Source organism: Larus michahellis, chromosome 1, assembly GCF_964199755.1.
Source record: "Larus michahellis chromosome 1, bLarMic1.1, whole genome shotgun sequence".
Lineage (NCBI taxonomy): Eukaryota > Metazoa > Chordata > Aves > Charadriiformes > Laridae > Larus > Larus michahellis.
In genome coordinates, this window is record NC_133896.1 from 193,184,909 (window position 1) to 193,205,804 (window position 20,896).

The 20,896-nt window shown below is 47.0% G+C and overlaps 1 protein-coding gene and 1 long non-coding RNA gene across 2 annotated transcripts in view; both read left to right on the forward strand.

Moving 5' to 3' along the window:
• Nucleotides 1-20,896, forward strand: part of LOC141737935 (uncharacterized) — a 30,875-nt gene that overhangs the window by 2,541 nt on the left and 7,438 nt on the right. The window contains exon 2 of the long non-coding RNA XR_012585279.1: nucleotides 19,196-19,314. This is a non-coding gene — a long non-coding RNA (uncharacterized LOC141737935). The remainder of the gene's footprint in view (nucleotides 1-19,195; nucleotides 19,315-20,896) is intronic.
• Nucleotides 1,182-1,762, forward strand: CCDC70 (coiled-coil domain containing 70). The gene is given in 2 exon segments (XM_074573032.1): nucleotides 1,182-1,542; nucleotides 1,545-1,762. Coding segments are annotated over 2 exon segments (579 nt in total).

A 20,896-nucleotide genomic window follows, 5' to 3' on the forward strand; every position in this document is an offset into this window, starting at 1 on the left:
GGCCTGTTCAGTGCTTGTGGAGGTGGGGAGAGGCAGGAGCTGGGCAGTTGTCACTAGAAGACTCCTTGGCCATACCCAAAATGCTGGGAAGGAGGATGGGGAATGTCCCTGCCAGTGCTCAGCTCATCTTTTGGAGAGGGGAGAAGCCTGGGATGAGGAGGGTCTATGTCTCCAGCACAGCAAAGGTGTGACGGTGGCGTCACACGCTGGTGGGCTCAGGGGCTCAAGGGGCAGCATGTTTGCCAAGGTGCATGGGAGGTCTTGCAGCTCGGGCTGCCTGTCCATCCTGTCACCGTGCCCTGGAGCCATCACGCGGGCACGGGGCGCTCCCCGCCTTCTCAACCCTCGTGCAAAAGAGGTGCATGGTGCATATTGCCACTAGCTGCATTGCATCTGCTGCCCCTGGGGCCTTTCCGGATGGTAGAGCGAGGGATAGGCAGGCTCATAACATATTAATAAGCAAAAGCTTTCTATTTATAAAGCGACCTGCTCCCTGCTGTGGAGCTGGAGGCACGGTGCACTAAGTCATAATAAATCTAGTGAAACGGTATAAATAAGTAACCAGCTTTAATCCTTGCTGTAGAATTATTAGGCAGATTAGTGAACGGAAAATTAGATTTTTGTTTTCTCTTCATCACTCAAGTTTCTCGTGATTCTGGAAGCTGTATATTTTGGGGGGAGTCTGTGAAGGGACAGGAGACATAGCCAAGGGTCAAAGAAACGAGAGTGCCTTGAGCACCAGAGGGAAAACAGCAGAGGTGTCTGTCCTTCAGAGTGGCGTCTGCTGATCAGGGCCGGCACGGGCAGCACAGCGCCAAGGGCTGGTCCTGGCGCAGCCCCTCACCCCTCTCCAAACCAGCAGCACCTCGAGTCACAGTGGGAAATGACTTTGAGAAATCCCAGCCTTTGCCCTGCACGGCACAGGTTGGCTTTCAGGTGCTGCCACAGTTCATGCTGGCTGAGTGCTGGGCAGGGATTTCTTTGTCGCCAGTGGTAAACATCCTCACTTGTGGTATGACATCATTCCAAGCCAACTATGACATAGTTTTGGGTGATGTCATCGCTGACACCCACTGCTCCCCTCTCTGTTGGGCCACAGTGCGAGAGGTGGGGGACCGGGCTGGGTCTCTGCCCCCTCCATCAGCGATGAGCACGTGAACTGGAGCTGCCATTGCCAGCTGATGTCCTGCTCTCCCTACTGCACCTCCCACCAGCAGAAGCTCATCAAAAAGCTGCAGGTTGAGAAAGCCTTTCAGGAGGAGATTCAGAGTTTTCAGGAGACAATGAAGAGCTTTTGGGAGAAGATCAAGGGCTTTTGGGAAAAAATCAGAGATGTCAAGATGGCCATCCAAGCCTTCTGGGAGGAGAAGTCTGTCTGGGAGGAAGAAGCTGACTTTCATGAGAAAGAAAAGGCTGTTCAGGAGGAAGCAGAAGCCTTCTGGAAGGTGTATCGTGACTTCTGGAAGGACTATAATGCTTTCTGGAAGAAGGATAAGGGTTTCTGGAAAGAAGATCAGCTCCTCTGCGAGAAAGACAGAGTCCTCTGGATGAGGACAGAGTCCTATGGGCAGAAGAAGCATCTCTGTGGGCAGATGAAACAGCTCTCCTGGAAAAGGAGTGAGCTGTCTGGGAAGATGAGGAGGCCCTCCATGAAGAACAAAAAATTGTCAAGGAGTATGAAATGTTCATCTGGGAGGAGGCCTTTGGTCCTGAGAGAGAGGATATCTCCAGGGATGACACTGTCCACAGAGGAAAAGCATAAATTGTTCTGCTAGGCTCAGAAACATGTGGAAAGCCATATATACCAATGTGGATACCTTATTTAAGCAGTGCTGCACTTCAACCAGTTCTCTGAAATAGCATTTCTAGTTCCAGGAGTAAATCAGAGTAGGGTTTTTTAATGTGATTTGCTTTAAATCCATTGTGCTTGTGTTTTCAGGGCATTATTTATTATTTTGAGGTCCTGTAACCTGAGGAATGGGGTAAACCTCTGGTTTCCTGGCCTGTTACCAGGTGGAGGAGTGTAGGTGGGTAAAGTCACAAGAAGCTGAGGGCTTAATGGCTGAGATCATCTTCGGGAGCTCACAATATCTCCCCCGACTCAGTGCAGTTTATATCAACTGAGTAAGTGCCAAAATAAGGCACCGACAAATGATAACCTTTAGATCCCACATATTTAAGTGTCACAGTTAACACTCCTGAGTCTTAATGAGACAACTCGCTTTGGGCTTTGACTTCCCATTTAACTTCCCGTGGCTCTTGGGAGCGTGATGGGAACATTTACCCCCGTCGGGTGAGCCCCCCACATCCGCTGTCGGGCTGAGAGCAGCTTTGCCGTCAGCCTTGCTGACACAGGCAGAGGATGGGGAGAGAAGGGGGAAGAGATCACAGAAGTCAGCAGCATGTGGGAAAAGATGTAAGCTGGAGGGAAAGTCAGCAGCGAGTCCTTCAGCAAGGGGGAAATAAATTTAGCAGTGTGAGTATGTGTGCGTGTCAGAGCCGGAGAAGGAGCACGCAGGGTTTGGGATTATTACTCACCTGCTGAGCTCCTGTTGCCAGCGCAGGTACAGGAGCCTCGAACAGAAAATCCTCGATAACTGCAGTGTAACATGTGGTCAATATTTAGCAATACTTTATGTGATGTGAGTATAGAGCCGGTGTCTTCTGCTGAGCTGTGGCACAGGAATTGCAGTTTTTCTTGCCTCTTGAGGTACTGAACTCAGATGCTTCACGTTTTTGAAGCCTGAGCTGTAACGGCTGGTCTAGAGGCAAATCTGCATTTGACCCTCCGTACGTCCAGAGGCGTGGGGGACAAGAGCAACAGTGAAAAGTACTCATCTGACTCAAACCAGGCACTGAATTTCTCTCTGGTACGGTAGCATTAGTAACTCATTCCCCTTCAATACGGGATTTTACACTGAAAAGGCTCAAAGACACAATGTGAGAAGCCTTTACAATTGCTGTTGAAGAATCTGATGACTTCTGCAACTGTCAGGCATACTTAGGCTGTCACTCAAGCCTGTCACTCAAGTTCAGTCCTTTGTGATCTGCTGCAGGATAAGGCTGCCTGTCCTGTTTAATTGTGCTCAAGACGAATTATGCACTATGTCTTTCCTGAAAAATCCATGAATATTTATTGCTTAATGAATAACCAGCCCATAAAAAAGCCAGCTGATTCAGCCAGGGTAGGAATGCTTTGCAACCTCTGTTATTATTATTCTATTATTACCACGTAAGCCAGAGATGAAAATGACCTATTAGGCCATTCAGTGCAACTTACTGCAAATTCAGGACCCTTACGCATTAGAGCTTTATCATTAGATGCTATACAGAGAAAGAACCTTTCAGAAAATAACAGCGTGCAAAATGCACTTGTCACTTAATATATTTTAATGTCAAAAAGCCAAGAATTTATCTCAGTTATTCAAATCCACACGTCAAATTAACAATCCATTTAAACTAAAATTAGGTATGCTTTCTCTTGCAAAGAAATTGAAGCCCATGAAATGCTCTTAGGAGAGCTCCTAGTCGCTTCTTCTTTCACAGGAGAGCAGAACAATGCTTCTCTGGTGAGAGTCCTATCAGTATAACACAACAGTTGTGAAATTTAAGGCATTACACAATGCAGCACAGAGGAGCCACAATTTGAGCCAGGGAAAAGCATGTACCAATATGGTTTTAGACTGCTGGTAGCTCCCCTGAAAATAGTCCATCCATCCGGTAACTTGAGAGTGGCCCTTCCTTGGGTGGCATTGCTGAAGAGAGACCGCGTGCAAAAGGCTTACTGGGGCTGGGTATTTGAAGTGGGAAGTTCCAGGGCACCTGCTCTGCATCCAGCAGCTCTGGACTGGGGATGAATTTCAGTCGCGAAGCCGGTCTCTGCTAACTCTCTGGAGTGGTAAAGTAAGAAGGGAAACAAATAAAATAGCTACTACAAGGGAAAGCTCGGTTACATTTATCACCTCTACAATATGTACATGGAGGGTTTCAAGTCGTGAAATTCAGAGTGAAAATAATCCACGAATACACCTCTCTTGGAAGAGCACATCTGCTGATCTGGCACAGGTTGGCTGTTAGGACCAGGAAAGAATTGGGTGCGTCTGAAGAACTGAGTGTGTTTGAAGCATGGACACACCTAAAGTAGGGTGGAAGGACCTACAGAAGCTGCCAAGCCCACCCGTGCCTCAAAAGCAGCCACACCTGTAATGCAAACACTTCTCAAAGCTGTTTTGCTTGTTTAGTTCCTGGCACTAGTGTTGCACAACCATCGCTTTCTCTCTAGGGCTTTACTTATATTAATTTTTTCTTGGTGTCTGAGGTGAATCTCCCTAATTGCAGTTATGGCTTCTTACCTGTAGTCTGTGGACATTGGGAACAGCCCTTCCATTTACCTTGTATTTATCTGTCTGAAACCTGGTATTGTCTTCTCTACCCAAGTCTCCCTAGACTAACCCACCCCATCTGCTTCTGGCCTCCTTCATTGACCAAGTGCTTTAGGTGTCTGGAAGGCTTTTGTCCTCCCTTCTGGCCCTCCCTCTAAAAATCAGAAAAATCAAGATAATTTGCAGCATCCAGATATAATCCCTGAAGGTGGTGACAGTCCAGGTCACAGAGCTTGTTTTGCAGAAGAGACTCAGACAAGAGTGATGCAGCCGAGCCCTTTGGACACCAAATATCAGTGCCGAGCTTCACTGGTGCCGGTGGGTCCTTCTGCAGAGTGATGCCACCGCAACAAGCCCTGTCCTGCACCTCGGGGTGTCTCAGCCCCCTGTGAACAGCGAGCAAACCTGGGACTTACTCAGTGGCACAGAGTCAGGCAGAACAGGCGCCGATATAACTTCAGACTGTAATCAAACTTCCTGTGGTTGCTGTTCAAACAGAGACGCATTAAAGATGAAAGCAGAACAATTAGTGCAATTTCAGAGTAAACACAGGGATAAAACCTAAAAGCAGGGAAACTTGGTGAACCCAAACAAGAATCATATGTTGGCAATGCAATTAATTTAAAGTCAATGAGCCGTGTTCACTCAGGGAGGTTTTGAAGGCTGGGCAAGTCCTGCATAGAGTGATCTGACAATAGGGGACAGAAATTTTAGGGACTGGCTGGGCTGACTGGAGCTCACCTGCTTTCTGGTGCAGGCAATGCACTTCTTGCTCTCCTTCCCTGGACATAAATATGGGAACACTATGGAAAATATCACAGAAAATGCATGTTGGGGCAGAAGGGTCCCACTTTATCCACACCGAAGGGCAGCCCTGGCCTCAATCATGAGACAATAAGGATGCTGATCAACCTGAAACTCATATTTCTAGGTGATACTCAAGTTTTTTCTTTCAAACCTTCTGCTCAAGTGATTCACAGCAGGCTATTTTCTGCTCAAGGCCACCACAAAGATGGAAGTTACGGACAGCAGCTTCGTACCTCTAGAACCGCAGAATATCCCAAAGCCCAAAATGTCTTACAGAAGGGATGACAACAACTCCAACTTGAATTCTTAGTGCCAAATCAGCATACGTATTTGAGTGGGAGAAAGAAATAGCTCCTGAGCTCACCTGCACATTTTTAAAATGCAGCATTGTCATCAGAAAGCGTCGCTGACGCAGCTGCGGAGCTAACTCGTGGGAGAGGCAGAACACGGAAAATGGTAGAGAGTCATTGAAGTTAACTGACATGTCATAAACCGGAATGGTAAGAGTGACAGAAGAAAATTAAATTTATTCAGTATATGTATGTGTGTGCGTATATATAGCTATAATTTCCAACTATGCGTGTCAGTCATTGCATAGGGGGAATGTAAAAAAGCTGGGACTCAGGCCTGTGACTCATGGGAAACTGGAGGTACGGAGAGCACCCAGCCACAGATATAAATCCTGCTGCTGTTCTGCCAGGAAGTCTGGCTGAATTGTTGAAAAGTCAGTGCAGAGGGTGCCACGGAAATTGAAGGAAGAGATAGAATGCTGTGGCTGGAAATACCAGATGGGGAAAAAAATAACCACGCTTTCATCCTTCAGAATTTAACATCTAATGTGGATTAAAGAAGAGAAGAACCACGGAGAAACTGTATTTTAAAAACAATTACATAATGCTGAAAAACTCTCTGTTTCTCCCGTTGTCTCTCTGTTTCTCCCCTCTTCTCTTCTTTTTAAAAATCTTTTATTTAGTGGCTGAACTAGAAGAATGGCCTGCAGAGAGGGAGGGAATTCCAGATTCCTGATATTTGGGAATTTTGGGGAAGGTTTTGGTCCAGATCCAGCAACTCAGTCTATGAAGTCCCTCAGAGTACTTGAAATGTTGCAAAATCCCATATAAATCCCTATTTAGAATTAAAACTGGGATTCTGCTATTGCTGGATCTCAGGTGCTGTGAGGAACGGGGAAGGGCAGCGCTTGCAGGTAGTGGTGAGTTTGAGCACAAGCATACACGCTTAGATGAGGTGGGCTTTTATCAAAATAGGAGACAATTCAGATTTGTACCTGGGATTTTTGGAAACCATGCTGTCAGCCCTGCTGTTGTAAAGATCAACACAGCTTGTATCTTGGATCTTCAGGTTGGCAGTACGTTGTAAATGACACAGAACCCCCGAGCAAGCAACCAGCTTCCCTCAGCTGCAAATTGTCCTCTTCTTATTTGTGATTTTTGTGTGTGCGCTGGTGTGCGTGTGTGTGCGTGTGTGTACACGTAGACACATACCAAGAGAGAAAAAGTAGCCAGGAACCAGTCAGTGTGTGCAGCACAGGCAAAATACTCTGCCCCTGCCCTATTCATCTGCCTGCACTGCCTCGGCTATTAGAAATGTTGCTTCAATTACTACCAGCAGGAGCCATGCGGCTACTGATTTACCAAATCTCAGCGTTAACGCTGTGGAAGTAGGTGACCTCAGCACGGGGCCGTGACAACACACCTTTCATGCCATTGCCTTCATTAGCATCCCGTGCCTCGCCATCCTGCTCAAGAAGAGGATGTAAGAATTAATTAAGGATCGCATTTCTTTGGTCCGAATGGAAACACAACTCTTCACCCTACACGTTTTTAATGTGAGTTATAGTGTCATGATTTCATTATCCCGCAGCGCAGCTTTCTGAGCGTTTTGGCGTGGGAGCTTCTCAAGCAGAATTACTGTTATTATTATCACGCGAATGCCACATTTCTAGAGCTCTACTTAGCTAGCCGGAGAACACTGAAATAGAAAATGAGTTGAAAAGCTGTTATTTGGCTGCTCACCCTGCCAGTAATTTCCAATTCATGTATGGGTTTTCTTCAAGATTGCCCCCCGCATTTGTGGCTTGACTGCCGTCCTGCGGGCGGGAGGAAAGAGGTGTGAACCAAAGTAAAGTCTCGCTGGGAGCACAGCGGGTGCCTCCTTTGTGAACACGCTCCCTCCCTGCTGACTCACAAAAAAAAAAAATAAAGCAGCTTTCCCTGCAGAATCCGTGGCAATTTCAAGCTGCAGCCCAAACACACCAAGTCCCGCTGAAGAGAAAGCTATACATCCCCCAGTTGTTTCATACCTGTCATATATGCGGTTAATTTTTCAAGTGACCTGTATTGGCTTTACATCACACCAAGCTACATGGCAGTTTCTTCCTCTCAGTGGCACTCAGATTTGCATCTATGCAATTAGCAGCGACGTTTAATGTAGAAAGCCAGCCCAAGGAGCCGGCTGATGGAAAGTCATTAATAATGTGAAATAATTGAGAGATGAAGAAACAACTCTGTGACCCGACCTTTCACGCTGATCAGCTGAGGAGCAGCACTTCCCCGGGAGCAGACGCAATCAAGGGCTGATAGAGGGGGAACTGATTAACAGGGCGGATGTCGCTTGAAGCACCCATCCTTCCCAAGGATGGGGAGAGGGAATTTGTGTAAACTGGTCTTCTTGCTAATGAAGGCATAAATAACAATGCCTGCAGGGATCCCGCCGCAGGGAACCATCAGCCCCGCACCAGCCTGCTGAAAAGCAGCAGCAGCAGCAGCGTACTTTGCACTTATATGGTACTTATATGGTAAATTTATATGGTATATGGTACTTCTCGTTCCGAGGTCTCAGAGCGTGCCACGCTATTAGTGCATTTACCCTGGAGCACTCTTGAGAGCTGCACAGAGGACGTTATTGCCATTTTAAACAAGAGGACACAAAGAGGAGCTGAGAGGTTAAGGCTGAAAAAGTATCTTGTGGCAATCCAGGAAACGTAATTTCTCCCTTCCTGATCTCCACCCCGTCCGTGACACCAGCTTGCCAGCAGCACTTAAAATACCCACAGATGCTATCTTTCAAAAAAGCACGGTGACGACTGGGCATCCTAATCCATACCACTGTCTCTTACGGCTCCTGGCATATGTATCTCTGTGGTAGATAAAAATCTGGTGCTTTTTACTTTTGACCTACCCCGTTAGCAGACATTTATCAATTGGGAGCTTATGGTATATCACAGGTGAATATGGTTCCACCTCCTTAGTCCCATGTTTAGGCCATTAATTACAGCATATCCTTATTTTTCATTTAAACAGGCCCGTTTCTAGCCATGGATTCAAGATACAGCTTTTTCACAAGAATGAATCAGTTTTTCAATACCTGGAGTTTTCTCTTGCCAATCCAAGGACGACAGCTGACTACAGCCCACACCAGAGTCACAGTCCATGGCTTTCCCCGAGGAGTCCTCCAGAGAGCCCTGCTTTCCAGGGCATGGCTCTGTTGATCCTGAGTGAGGAATGACCCCCTTTTCCTGCAGCCCCAGCTCTGGAGAGGACCTTGGGGTTTTGTGTACATCCTTGGCTGGGTGGGTTTGGGACTGGTGGGCAGAAGCTCCTGGTGCTTTGTCTCAAGTCTCCACACCTAACTGACCCCACAGGACATACAAGGAATGTGCTACCCGTCTTTTGGGTTCTTTTCCAGCTGATCTTAACTGTCATTTCAAGACCTCAGCCCTTGCATTGAAACTGCCCCAACTGGCTGGAAATGTCCTACATTTGCCCATCCTGAGTACAGTCACTCAGGATCACAAGTCTCTACGCAACCACTAGCTTCCGATGCTGTAATTAATGAAGCTTTGTCACCCCTTTGTGAAGCCCAGGGTTGGGTGCAATACGTGTCACCATGCATGGGAACTCGGCACTTCTGGCAGGCACAGGTCCATGGCCCTTGTGCACTCACTGGGGACGGTGGAGGACCCCATCCACAGGCAGCACCATGCTGCCACCACACGGGTCCCTCGTGGGCAGACACAAGCTGAAACAGCCTTATGCAGGAGACAGTCATGCATGGCCATGGCTCCATATAAACAGATGGGATGGATTGATCCCAGATTTTAATGACAGAAACAAGTCTTTATGGTCACCTGTTATTTTTAGCATCCGACTCAAGAATCTCACAGAACAGCATTTATAGTCTACTCCAAACAGAAGCTACCTTGTAGAAGGACAAACAGATTTGGCTGTGGGACTGCAGGTGAGCTCTCATTGTATCTCCTCTCTCACACACATTTGTGATTCAGCTCCCATCAGAAGCATTTTCTACTTGACATCCTCCAGTGATTTTATCCTACAGCTCTTCTGTGTGGTCAGAACACGTACTATGGTAAGTATACACATTACTATGCCAGTGTAACAGGTTGGAAACGCAGGCACAGGGTCTGTGCTACCAGCATGCATCCTGGGTGCATCCTAATGCCATACTGGAAGCCCAGGACACACCAGTCTCCTTGCCTAGCGTCCCGGTTTACATGTGAAGGAAACAGGCAGATGTGAGAGATACAGATGGGTCTGGATGTCAGGGGTAGGACTGCAAGCACACCATAAACCTGAGGTCTGGACTAAGGTCCAGAGCTTTAAAGGTTGATATACAGGCACCAAATGTGATTAATGTCACTGTGCATGAAAGTCCTCCACACCTCCAAGGGTCTGGGGAGGAGGGTGGGGGGTGGCCTGTCTGACAGCAGAAAGATGGGTCTCAGAGGACCGATCCTATTTTTCAGGGGGCATTTCACAGTGCACAGACCACAACCACCTTCTCTGCTCTTTGGCTGTAGCTACAGTGGAAGCCCCAGAAGCAGCAGTAAGAACAAGACCATGCTGTACAAAACTCCTGAATGCAATCCAGTGATTTCCAGCCTCCCTTTTGACAAAACAATAAGATAACCCTGATTTCATATGCTTACGTACCATTTAACCGTACACTTAACACCTCTGCAGCTTGTTCACCCGTTATGTGCTCACAGTCTTACTGCCAGCAACAGGGCACACGTCTCTCATAACAGCTGTAACAAGAGGAATGCTATTTTTAACCCAATTACTGTTGATAGCACACTGCAGACGTTATGGGAAACCTGTGGGTTAGATTTCCTAAAGAAAGCAAAGTCATCACAGAGCCATGCTCCCGGCAGTGGGAGATGCCACCATCACCACTCCAAGACCCACCTTGGCAGTGGGAGCTGCCATCCTCCCATACCCCCTGCTACACCTTAGCTCCTGTCTCTGCCCCATCTCCTGTTTCTGCCCCATCTCCTCCCCTCGCTGGAGCAGCCCAGCCCAGCCCAGCTCAACCCCAGCCCTTCCTCCTCCGCACGGGATTTCTTGATGGATGGCAGCCCGCCTGAAGGAAAGCAGCAGGTTATCATACAAGCTATAGCTACACGTTTTGGGAAATAGAGAAAAAAACCCAAAGTTTTTTCGGGCGAAGGCAGAAGTGCTGGCTGGAAAGAGAGGACACGGCCAGAAAACTCCAAATGGGTTGCAGCTACGGCCAGCATGACCCTCCTCATGATGTGCTTATTTCCCACTGAACAGCAAACAACAGTGACAAATACAAGTAATGTTTCATCGCTAAAATGAATTGTATTATAGGTAGAGAGATACCAGACTCCTCAACTGAATGCTGGCAAGTGAAACTATCGGTTCGCAGTCTCAAGCACAGAGACAATAACTGGTGCAGAACACATTGTCAATGCTGTGTATTTTTAGACTCTTGTAGGCGTTTGCAGTCATTTTGAAGAGCCTTCATGATTTTTCACACATTTTTCCAGCAGGAATGAAAAGTCCTTCCTGATCTGGGATATAATGAACGGTGTGCAAAAAAAAAAAAAGACCAGGTCAAAAAAACCGCCCTCACGTCAGGGCAGATTTTTGGGAGACAAGAGCAATTCTGAGGCTGTGCAGCCATTCCTTCTGCTTTCTATCTGGAAGGCTTTGTGATATTGGCCAGAAACATTTTTCATGTCTCTGCCCATTTTACCACGCTCTCAAACAGGGACGTGCTCCTCAGGGGTTGCACGAAGATTTCGCTCACAGATGTTTAGGCAGGGGCTGTTTTTCTCCCTTGAAGGCATGCTGTCCTTGGGACAATGCCAATTAAACCCTGATGCTTTAATTTCATTCTTAAAGAAAACCTGTGAAAAAAAAAGTAGTTTAGTGGGTAGCAGGCTCACAATTCCTATGAGATCAGCCCTGAGTGGTTAAGGCAATAATGTGGGTTTTCCGTGGGACTCTGGAAGGGCTGAGCTGAGCCCTGCAGGGAGCTGGGACTGAGGGGCTGCAAGAGAGCTGGAGGGCAGCACTCAGCTCCTTGCAACTCACCCATTGCGAGGATGCTCACACCCAACAGCTTTCTTGGTGCTGGGGACAGGTTTATAAGATGATACTCAGGCTACGGTTCATCTCTGGTCAAATCAGGGTTTGTCAGGAGAACAAGACAGTGAGAGCAAGCGATGACTCCATTATACATGAGGTATTTGCCACCATGGAGAAGCTTTTCAGCAGCTTCCACCAAAAATCGTCACTTCCAAATGAAAATGATTACATGTTGATGGTTTTTAATATCTATAAATGTATGTGCATGTATGTGCATTCATGTGTGCAAATGTGTATATGTGAACAGGTGTCTCTGGGTGTATAATCACATCCACAATCAGACTCAGACCTAACTGAGGCCACATAAGCTTTAAAAAGTGCCTTTTGCTCAAAGATTTACTCTCAGAGGTCTAAAAGCTGGATGAAATTTCTACCATCTCCTCCTGCAGTGCTTGGATGCTTTTCATGGCCTGAATTTGGTCTGCTTTGACATGGGGATTCATGAGATAAAGAGGGGAAAAACCCAAACAGTTTTTTAAGAGTCAATCAATGCTTAAAATAATCGTGCATGCCTGGGCGTGCATGAAAATCGCAAGACCCAACCTTGCTCTCCAAATTGTCCACATTTGTTTTTGGCTAGTGCATAGTGAACTCTGGACTTTAAGAAAGTGATGTTGCCAGACAGCTCAGGAAGATTTCAGGTCTGTAAAATGGTCTGGACAGAGCAGCTGGCACCACCAAGATGGAAACATGGACGTGCACAGGGTTCCAAGCTCTGCATTTTCACTGCATTGTAACTCGATGGGTCCAAAAGTCATGGTGGGATCATTAAACTCGAACCTACACCCCACAGCCTGTCGGTCCATCTCATCCTTGGCTGTCCCAGGAGAGTGGGCTGCCAACAGTGTGGTTCTGCTCACTTCTGTCAAGGAGGTTTTACTGATATGAGGGAAATGTGGCCTGTGATGTTTGGAAAGGGCTTGGACTATTCTCTTGAAAATAATGCGTTGTCCCTGCTGGATCTGTTCCAGGATACGTTGCTGTTTTTCCATTTGAGAGTCATAAAAATCATTCACATGCATTTATAATTAGTTTGCTGTGATTTAGCAACAGGGAACGTAAAAGGTAGAGTCACATAATTACAGTCCAGGAACAATGGGTCTCTGAGCTTAACGTCAAGGTGCACGAGGTGCTGGCAGTACTTTTGGATGTCTATCCCTTTTTTTGGAACAGATCCCTGGAAGAAGAGGGTGAGAGCAGTGGGCAGTGAACACTGGGGGTAACCAGGACAGGGAGAGGGGTCAGGGTGGAAGGAGGGGCTGGGAAGGGGTGGGAAAGTCCCAGCCAGGGCAAGTGGGGGGGTCACAGGTGGGCAGAGCAGGAGCACTCAGACCACACATGCAGGTCCTTCCCCGCACTGCACTGCTGGGGAAGGATATCGGTCCTTCCTCACTGTCACCTGCCTGGGGGTCTGGATGGACTTCTCTGGCCAGGAGCACGAGCAGGGGGCTGTAATACATACAGCAGTTCAAACATCAACACGCTGATCAAAGGGGACCAAAGAAGCAAAACAAATGCTGGGAATTAACCTGAAAGAAACAGAGTAGAGCAGAAAATGTAGGCATGCCACTGTAGAATTCAGTGGTGTGTCACATTTTGGACAGTGTGTGCAGATCTAGTATCTCCATCTCCAGAAGCAGAAAGGATGCAGTGATGGGAACCTGAGAAACGAGAAATGTGGGACAGGTCCTGCACAGCTCAGCCTGGAAAAGAAGAGAGTGGAGTCAGAAATTAAAAATGTCTGTGAAATCCTGAGGGGCAAAGATGAAACTACTAGCCTCCACTACTACAAAATTCAAGAAGCATCAATAGAAGCTAGCATGAAAAGTATTCCCTGTTGTAAGTGCTCAGCATTTCCTGTTATCCAGGAATTTAGTTTTAATCACTAGCCCTTTCCAAGTCTTCAGAGCTTTGAAGTATGTGACCCTAAACATAACATACCAGAGGTGACCTAAATTCCCCTTTAACCAAGTTCTGCTGCAGGGTTTTGCACCATGTGCCATCCAACCAGCCGTTTCTAAGGGGCCAGAAGACTTTTAGCACCTGGAAATCCATCGGAGAGGTCCTGCATTATTTTTAGGTCACTGTACTGTGAAAGTTCTCTCACGCCAAAGAATAGTCTCTGTAACCACGAGAGACATCAAACACCACAACCAGCTCCCTTGTATGTCCACAAAAAGAAAAGCTAGCGCAAACCAGGTGAAGAAAGAGAGCCTCCACGCAACTTCGCGCCGCTGCTGTGCAGTACCATGTCCCTGCTCCCACGGGCTCTGTCTAACCTTGCCACATCGCTCCCAGGGCTGGCCCGGGGCACGGCCATGCAAGACACAAGAAACTCTCAGGGGCTTCCTGCACAGCCTCCCAATTTCTCACCGCTCCACGGCTAGACAAGCTTTTATTAGAGACTGGTAGGAGTTTAGGTAAACCCATTTATTATTTTTATTACTGCCTCAGCAAAAGCATTCCCGCTGTCAGCAATATCGGGAAAGTTTTATGGGCTCATATGGAAGAGGCAGACCCTGGCATCAGCAAATTCCCATTGTTTGGATTATTACATGTCCTCAACAACCTCTTTGGTGTCAGTGTTTCTTGTGTTAGATGCCATCTGTAACTCTGTCACTCTCACTCATCAACTGATGTTCATAATGAAAATCTACCCGCTGAGTTTATCTCACAAGCAACTCCGCTGGGTTTGTCATCATGGCATCTGAATGTCCAGCGCTGCAATTGCAATCAAAGTGAGACATCATCCATGATATGATCTTTCTCTCATTCCCCAGAGCCAGCCAGAAGAAAACAGCAGTGAGAGACAAAATAACCCTCTTGTTGCCTTTAAACATCAGCCACAATGTCCGATGAGCTGGAGAAACAGACCTCTCATTAAATTGCCATATCTAAAGGATTACGTTAGACTATTTACATTTTACTACATTAGACCAGCAGTAATCTTTTTTTTTTTAACCCTCAGTTTGACAAAAGAGCTGGATCCTGACTGGTTTTATCACTTAAACTCTTCAGGACATGGGATGCGTGCCCAACGATCGTACCTACCTGTCTTTGTATGTTAAGGAAAAGCTGCAAAGGTGAGATCCGTTCCTCGCCCCAAAATGTTGCAAGAAGCCAGGCTGGAAGCTGGTTATGTGCTCTAACTAATACTGGTAGCTGCTGCGGTTGTTAAAGAGCTCATAGACATTTTGCCTGAAGTAGGAGGAAGAGGCAAGTACTTACAAGTACTTATTATGTGGGAAGACCCAGATGGCAAAACACTACATCAGCAATAAAGCCGTACCAGTAGTCCACTTGCAACAGAGCTGTCCCATAACACAGTTAAAAACAGAGTGGAACTGAGATCTTACTATGTTTTATGGGTTTTCTCAAACACCTGAGAATAGTAACTATAGGCACAGATAAAGAAATATTCTAGCAGGGTTTAGACATGGCCTTACAACAGCACTACTTTTCTCATTATTATTTTCATTCTGAAAATGGATTTTTAAAGGATTTCAGGAATTTGTAGTGTTTTCAACGCATGCACTGTCTGCCTGGGGAGGATGCCCTGAAGGCCTCCAGCAGGCCTTCCTCCAGGCATCCTCCAGGTCTGGCCATGCCATCTGGAAATGATGCCATCCCAGAGTTGTGCCAGTGGGAAAGACCAGGGGAGGAGATCATTCAAAAATGGAATAGCGGTGTAACCACTTTCTAAAGCAAAGTGTGTTGTCACCCGTAAAAGCATTTCTTCAATATGCTGGTGAGTGTTAAAGCAAACCTGCAGTGCTCATCATGGCAGTGTCACCTCATGCTCCTCTGCATCATGGTGAGGAAACCCCAAGTCCTTCTGCACTGCATCTGGGCTCAGAAACATCGATGCAACCAGGTGATGTGGCAGAGCACAGGCTGAACTGCGCTGTTTAAAGGCAAACCAGCAGATTCAGGCAACTCTCAAATTAAACAATGCCTGGGATTTCAAATGAAGACTAAGGGGCTACACACTCCTCCTGGTGGGAGAAGCATGGCTAAGCTCCAGGATCACCAAGCCTTCAGGAAGTGTGTGTCTCTGCTAGAAGAGGGAGGTCTCCGAGTGTACTGGAAAGAGCAGTGATGACCAAGTCTGTATCACTGAATTGCCACTGCAAAGGGTTAATGTGGATCATGGGGCAGAGTGCACCCTCAGCAAGTTTGCTGATGACACCAAACTGGCAGGAGTAGCTGATACACCAGAAGGCCATGCTGCCACCCAGGGGAACCAAAACAGACTGAAGAAATGGACTGACAGGAGCTTCATTAAGTTCAAGAAGAAGTGCAAAGTCCTGCACCTGGGGAGGAACAACTCCAGTCACCAGTACATGATGGGGGACAAGCTGGAAAGCAGCTTGACAGAAAAAGGACCTGGGGGGCCTGGTGGACACCGAGCTGACCATGAGCCAACAACACACCCTTACAGCAAAGGCAGCAGATGGTATCCTGGGCTGCATTAGGAGTGTTGCCAGCAGGTTGAAGGAGGTGATCCTTCTCCCCTGCTCAGCACTGGTGAGGCCACTCCTGGAGTGCTGTGTCCAGTCCTGTGCTCCCCAGTACATGAGAGACAGGGACATACTGGAGAGAGTCCAACAAAGGGCCATGAAGGGACCGGAGCGTGTCTCCTATGAGAAAAGGCTTGGGAGAGCTGGGACTGTTCAACCTGGAGAAGAGAAGGCTCAGAGGTATCTCATCAATGTATACAAATACCTGAAAGGAGGATGCAAAGAGGATGGAACCAGGCTCTCTCCAGTGGTGCCCAGCGACAAGATTAGAGACAATGGGCACAAACTGAAACACAGGAGGTTCGCTCTGAACACCAAGAAACACTTTTTGGCTGTGGAGGTGACCAAGTAGTGGCACAGGTTGCCCAGACAGGTTGTGGAATGTCCATCCTTGGAGGTATTCAAACGCTGTCTGGACATGGTCTGGGGCAACTGGCTCTAGGTAGCCCATGGGGGGTTAGACCACGTGACCTCCAGAGGTCCCTCCCAAACTCAACCATTCCGTGCTTCTGTGAATCTAATTGCCCCCACCAGCGTGTGCTCTTAACACATTACTCTTTCGCATCAAATCTTTCTTATCAACAAAGTGACATGGAGAAAAGCTGGTAAATGTTGGTTAACATTCACGACCTCTTTCCAGATCTCAGCTTCTGGAGGCAGAGACAAGGTGACAGGAGTGGCTCTGGGTAGTGTGTGTTCCCAACACGGTACCATGTGATCCTCGGCACAGGACCAGCAATGGTGGGAACAGCACGTCTGACATGGACAGAGGGACAGGATGTCCACATGGGCTTTTGTGGCTGAAATACATTCCCCAGCTTTTTGAGGCCATGGGAAACGCTGGTTCCTAGCTCTTCTTGTAGCCAAACCAATCTTTTTGAGTAGGAAAGTCATCTCCCAGCTCCCTGGTAATTGCTTTTGTGGTAAATACAGTTGGGGCTGAATAATACTAATACGGATAGCTTTTCCGCAATTAATTATTTTCAAAAGGAACTGGGATTCAGCCAAACGCTAATGAAGTCAGAGGGAAACAGGAGCTGGGCCATGCATGAAGCAATGAAAAAGCTTTACCAGCAGTTTAAGAACTGTATCATTTTCTTCACAAAACCAGATGGATACATCTTTCTGCAGCCCCTTGCAGTCACTTTTCACGCTTAAGGTCTCCATTCCTTCTGCAAACGGTATCACTTAAATCCTGCACTAGTATTTTAAAAAAGAAACTAATATAAGGTGAAAGACTGCCATATAGTGTGAAAACCTGAGCCAGAACTTGAAAACATTAATGATGAGAGCTGTAAAGACTAGAAAAGGGAAATGTATAATCACCCCAATAAAAAGCATGCTTACAATCCTCACTAAGTTACTGAGAAACAACCAGTTGCCTTCACACCCCTTGTTGGTGGTCTGCTATTAGCCAGAATGATATAATTAAAATTACTCAAACCAGGCAGTTTGAAAGTCCTGCCCATTCCCCTGTTCCACCTCCCCAGCCATCTCTCTGTCTGCGATTTCGGGGTCTGAAATATGTTAAAAGATGCCTTGCAAATATGCGCTAGGTTTGATACAGTATGCGCGTGTGTGATTTACCACACGCACTCTGTGAAGTTGACCTGCAGCTGGACCATGGCCATTTGCCAAGGACACAGAGGTGTCTGGCAGCCGGCTGAGAATTACTTTGGATATCCAGAGGCTCTGGGCAAATGCTCAAAATCTTCCAATGCCATCCCAAGTTTCTAGGCAGAAAAAGAAACCATCTCATGTGGAAAAGACCCTGGCCTATGTCAGCCCCAATCACATGTCTGGGGATAATATACACAAGCCCCGCTTTTCTGAACAAGGTATGCTTCACTTCAACCTTAGCAGGGTCAAGAAAGGGGAAATGGAGCTGAAGCCAGTCTACGTCATCACGGACCCAGGCCAACAGGGTCAGCATTGCTCCAGTCTGTGCATCACATGGGACTGAAAAAATAAAGATGACGCTAGGATTGGCTAAAACTGCACATCACCCACTAGTGATGGTGGAAGCCACCTTCAGAGGCAGCAAGGAGGCCTTTTCTCTCAGTTAGTAAAACAGGAGAAGTGGCATAAGACCTTGGTGAATTAGGCTTGGTTTCTCCAGACTCTGCCCTTCAGCTGCTGTGCTTGCGAAGCCACTGTTGCATTTCCACACACAAATCCCAAAGCGTGTTACGCATGGGACACCAGCTCAACCTGTAGGGGAAGATGAGAAACAGAAAAGTAAAGTATTGTCACAAGTGGCAAATTTAACTGACCTATGTGCATCCTCTTGCCAGGCCAATGTCTTAAGCTCAGAGTGGTTTTATTAAGTAATCGGAAAGATAATTTTCTTTCTGAGGCAACATGAGACCCTCAGCAGAGAAGAAGCCATGGTCATCAAAGCACCGAACTCTGCAAATAGGAACCTTGGGATCAATAGAAAACCATGAAGAAAATAAAAAGAAGGACTAATGTGGTCTTGAAATAACAGAGGATAAAATGGAATAGCAGCTGATGCAGGTGATGCAGCCTCAGGGAAAACGTGCCAGCACTTTCTAGTTATTGCTTTGGTACTGCCCTGTATGCGAGCGACGGTGTCAAGAACTCGAACAGCTTGGAGTATCACAGCTTGCTCTGTGTCCCAGCGCCTGTCTGAACAACTAACCAGAATGAAGAGAATATATCATTTGCCGTGGTTTGCCATTTCTGTCTCTGTTTTTCTGGTTCTTGGGTATTAAAGGTGCTTTTTTTGCTGAAGCCAGAGTATGCATTGCAAAAAAGCTGTGGCCATTCACAGCACCAGATATGCGTGTGTAGAGCACAGTAAATTAAACAGGGAGAGTGTTAATACTGGTATAGGTGCAGTCATTCTCATTACACCTACTGCCATTTCTAAACACGTGTTTCAATTAATAAAGAAGTAAGCGGAAGAAGAGCATTCACAGGAAGTGCTGTCATTAGTGCAGATGGGTAAACGTGATGTTCAGATAATACACGCACCTTGGCAGCACTTGTAATCTGCTCATTTCATTACTCTTTGGGTCTCGTATTACAGGGTCTTCCAACGTGTCTCTTTTCTGACTTACTCATACAAGACTAAAAATAATGGAAGAGCTGGTGAGGATGGAGAGGGGGAAGAAGTGTCTGAATCAGAGACTAACAACTTGCCTGCTGGTGAGTTATGGTTTTGTTCATTTGTTTTATGAAGCTAAGTGAATTCTTTTAAATTGAATTTTTATTTTATTTGTCTTTTTACAAACAAGCCAAGCAATCAGGAGAATAAGGCAAGACCGTGGTGAAGAGACAAGGCTGAAACGCAAAACGTCCTGGTCCCTGCTGGGCTCAGCCATGGCTCAGGTCACTTCACCTGTTCCTCAGCTCAGCCTTATGTGCGATGCAATCAACATAGAATCAGAAAATGGTTCAGGTTGGAAGGGACCTTAAAGATCATCTAGTTCCAACGCCCCTGCCATGTTCCTCATGGATGTGGCTTGTTGTTTTAATGCTCTACAGCACCTTTATCTCAGGGCTTACATTTAATAAATGTGCAGGGAATTAAATAACAGCAATGATAATTCTACCAAATCAGTGGTGTGCTTTTCCATAGAATTTAACACTTTTTCAAATGAAGAAAATAGTGAGGCTGCTTCGGCTTCAGCCTTGTTTCCACCTCCCTCCCCAGCCCTCCCCCTCAGCAGTGCCGCAGAGGCCCTGCGATCTCTGGGCCAAGATCCCGGGATGAAACTCTCTGAGCAAAGCAAATCTTGTCATTTTAAAGACTGCTCAAGAGCAAGCCTATTTTTCTGCTGCCTTGCCTCTGTCCAACCTGTTTACTATTTAAGCAAGAGGATCTTATCTTGCAACCTGATGTGTTCAGAAGGGAAAGCTCTCTGTCAAATTTCCCTTTTCTCCCTTCTCTTTAGGCACACAGAGTTGTTGCTGTAGCCACTAATAACTGGTTAATGGCTTCTGCAGGGAAAGGGACTTGATCTGCTGCCTCCTCCACTGCAAAGGTGCTTTGTGAAACCTGCCATGGACTCGCAGGTTTTGGGGTGCTCCCAGCTCCAGCTGTAGGCTGTGGTGGGTGCTCCTCAGACCCCAGCATCCCTCTGAACAGCTGAGGCTTTCCCCACTCTGGGATCCCCCAGCAAAGTGGCCCAGTGACCCGAAAATCCGTCTGCTGCCTCCCTACAAAAGCAACCCTCACGTCCCAGTTTCTCTCTCTGCTCATTCACAGGTCATGGCGAGCAGCTCCTACCCTCTTTGATAGCTGTGTGCCTTGCAAGTATTTCTCCTCCTTGTAGTTTCCCTTTCACACCTTACCCAATAGCGCCATATAAGCCCATATTTTATGGTCCGTAGACTGTACAAGTCATACTTTCCTGGCTGCACAGCTGTTTTCTGTCACAGCAGTGACAAGCAAAAATCAGGCACCCAGTTTTTAGAATAGATGGGAGTCACCTGGTGTTCCCAACCCTGACAGCGAGGCCAGGAGGGGGCTATAGAAAACCTTCATGGGGGAGAGAAATAAGTTATGTCAGAGGCGCTCCAGCCATGGCATCCTTCAACAAGTGCTGTCGGTCGGCGGGGCAGGCACGGTGGGAGCTTACGCCCAGCACCCACCATGGGCTTTCTCAGCCCACCCATCCCAGCGGTGGGTACCTGCACCAGCAGAAGCAGGCAAGTGCAGACATCTTCCACCAAAACTTCTCTTTCAGCAGCTTCTTGCAAGCTACAGGTATAAACTCTCACTGCA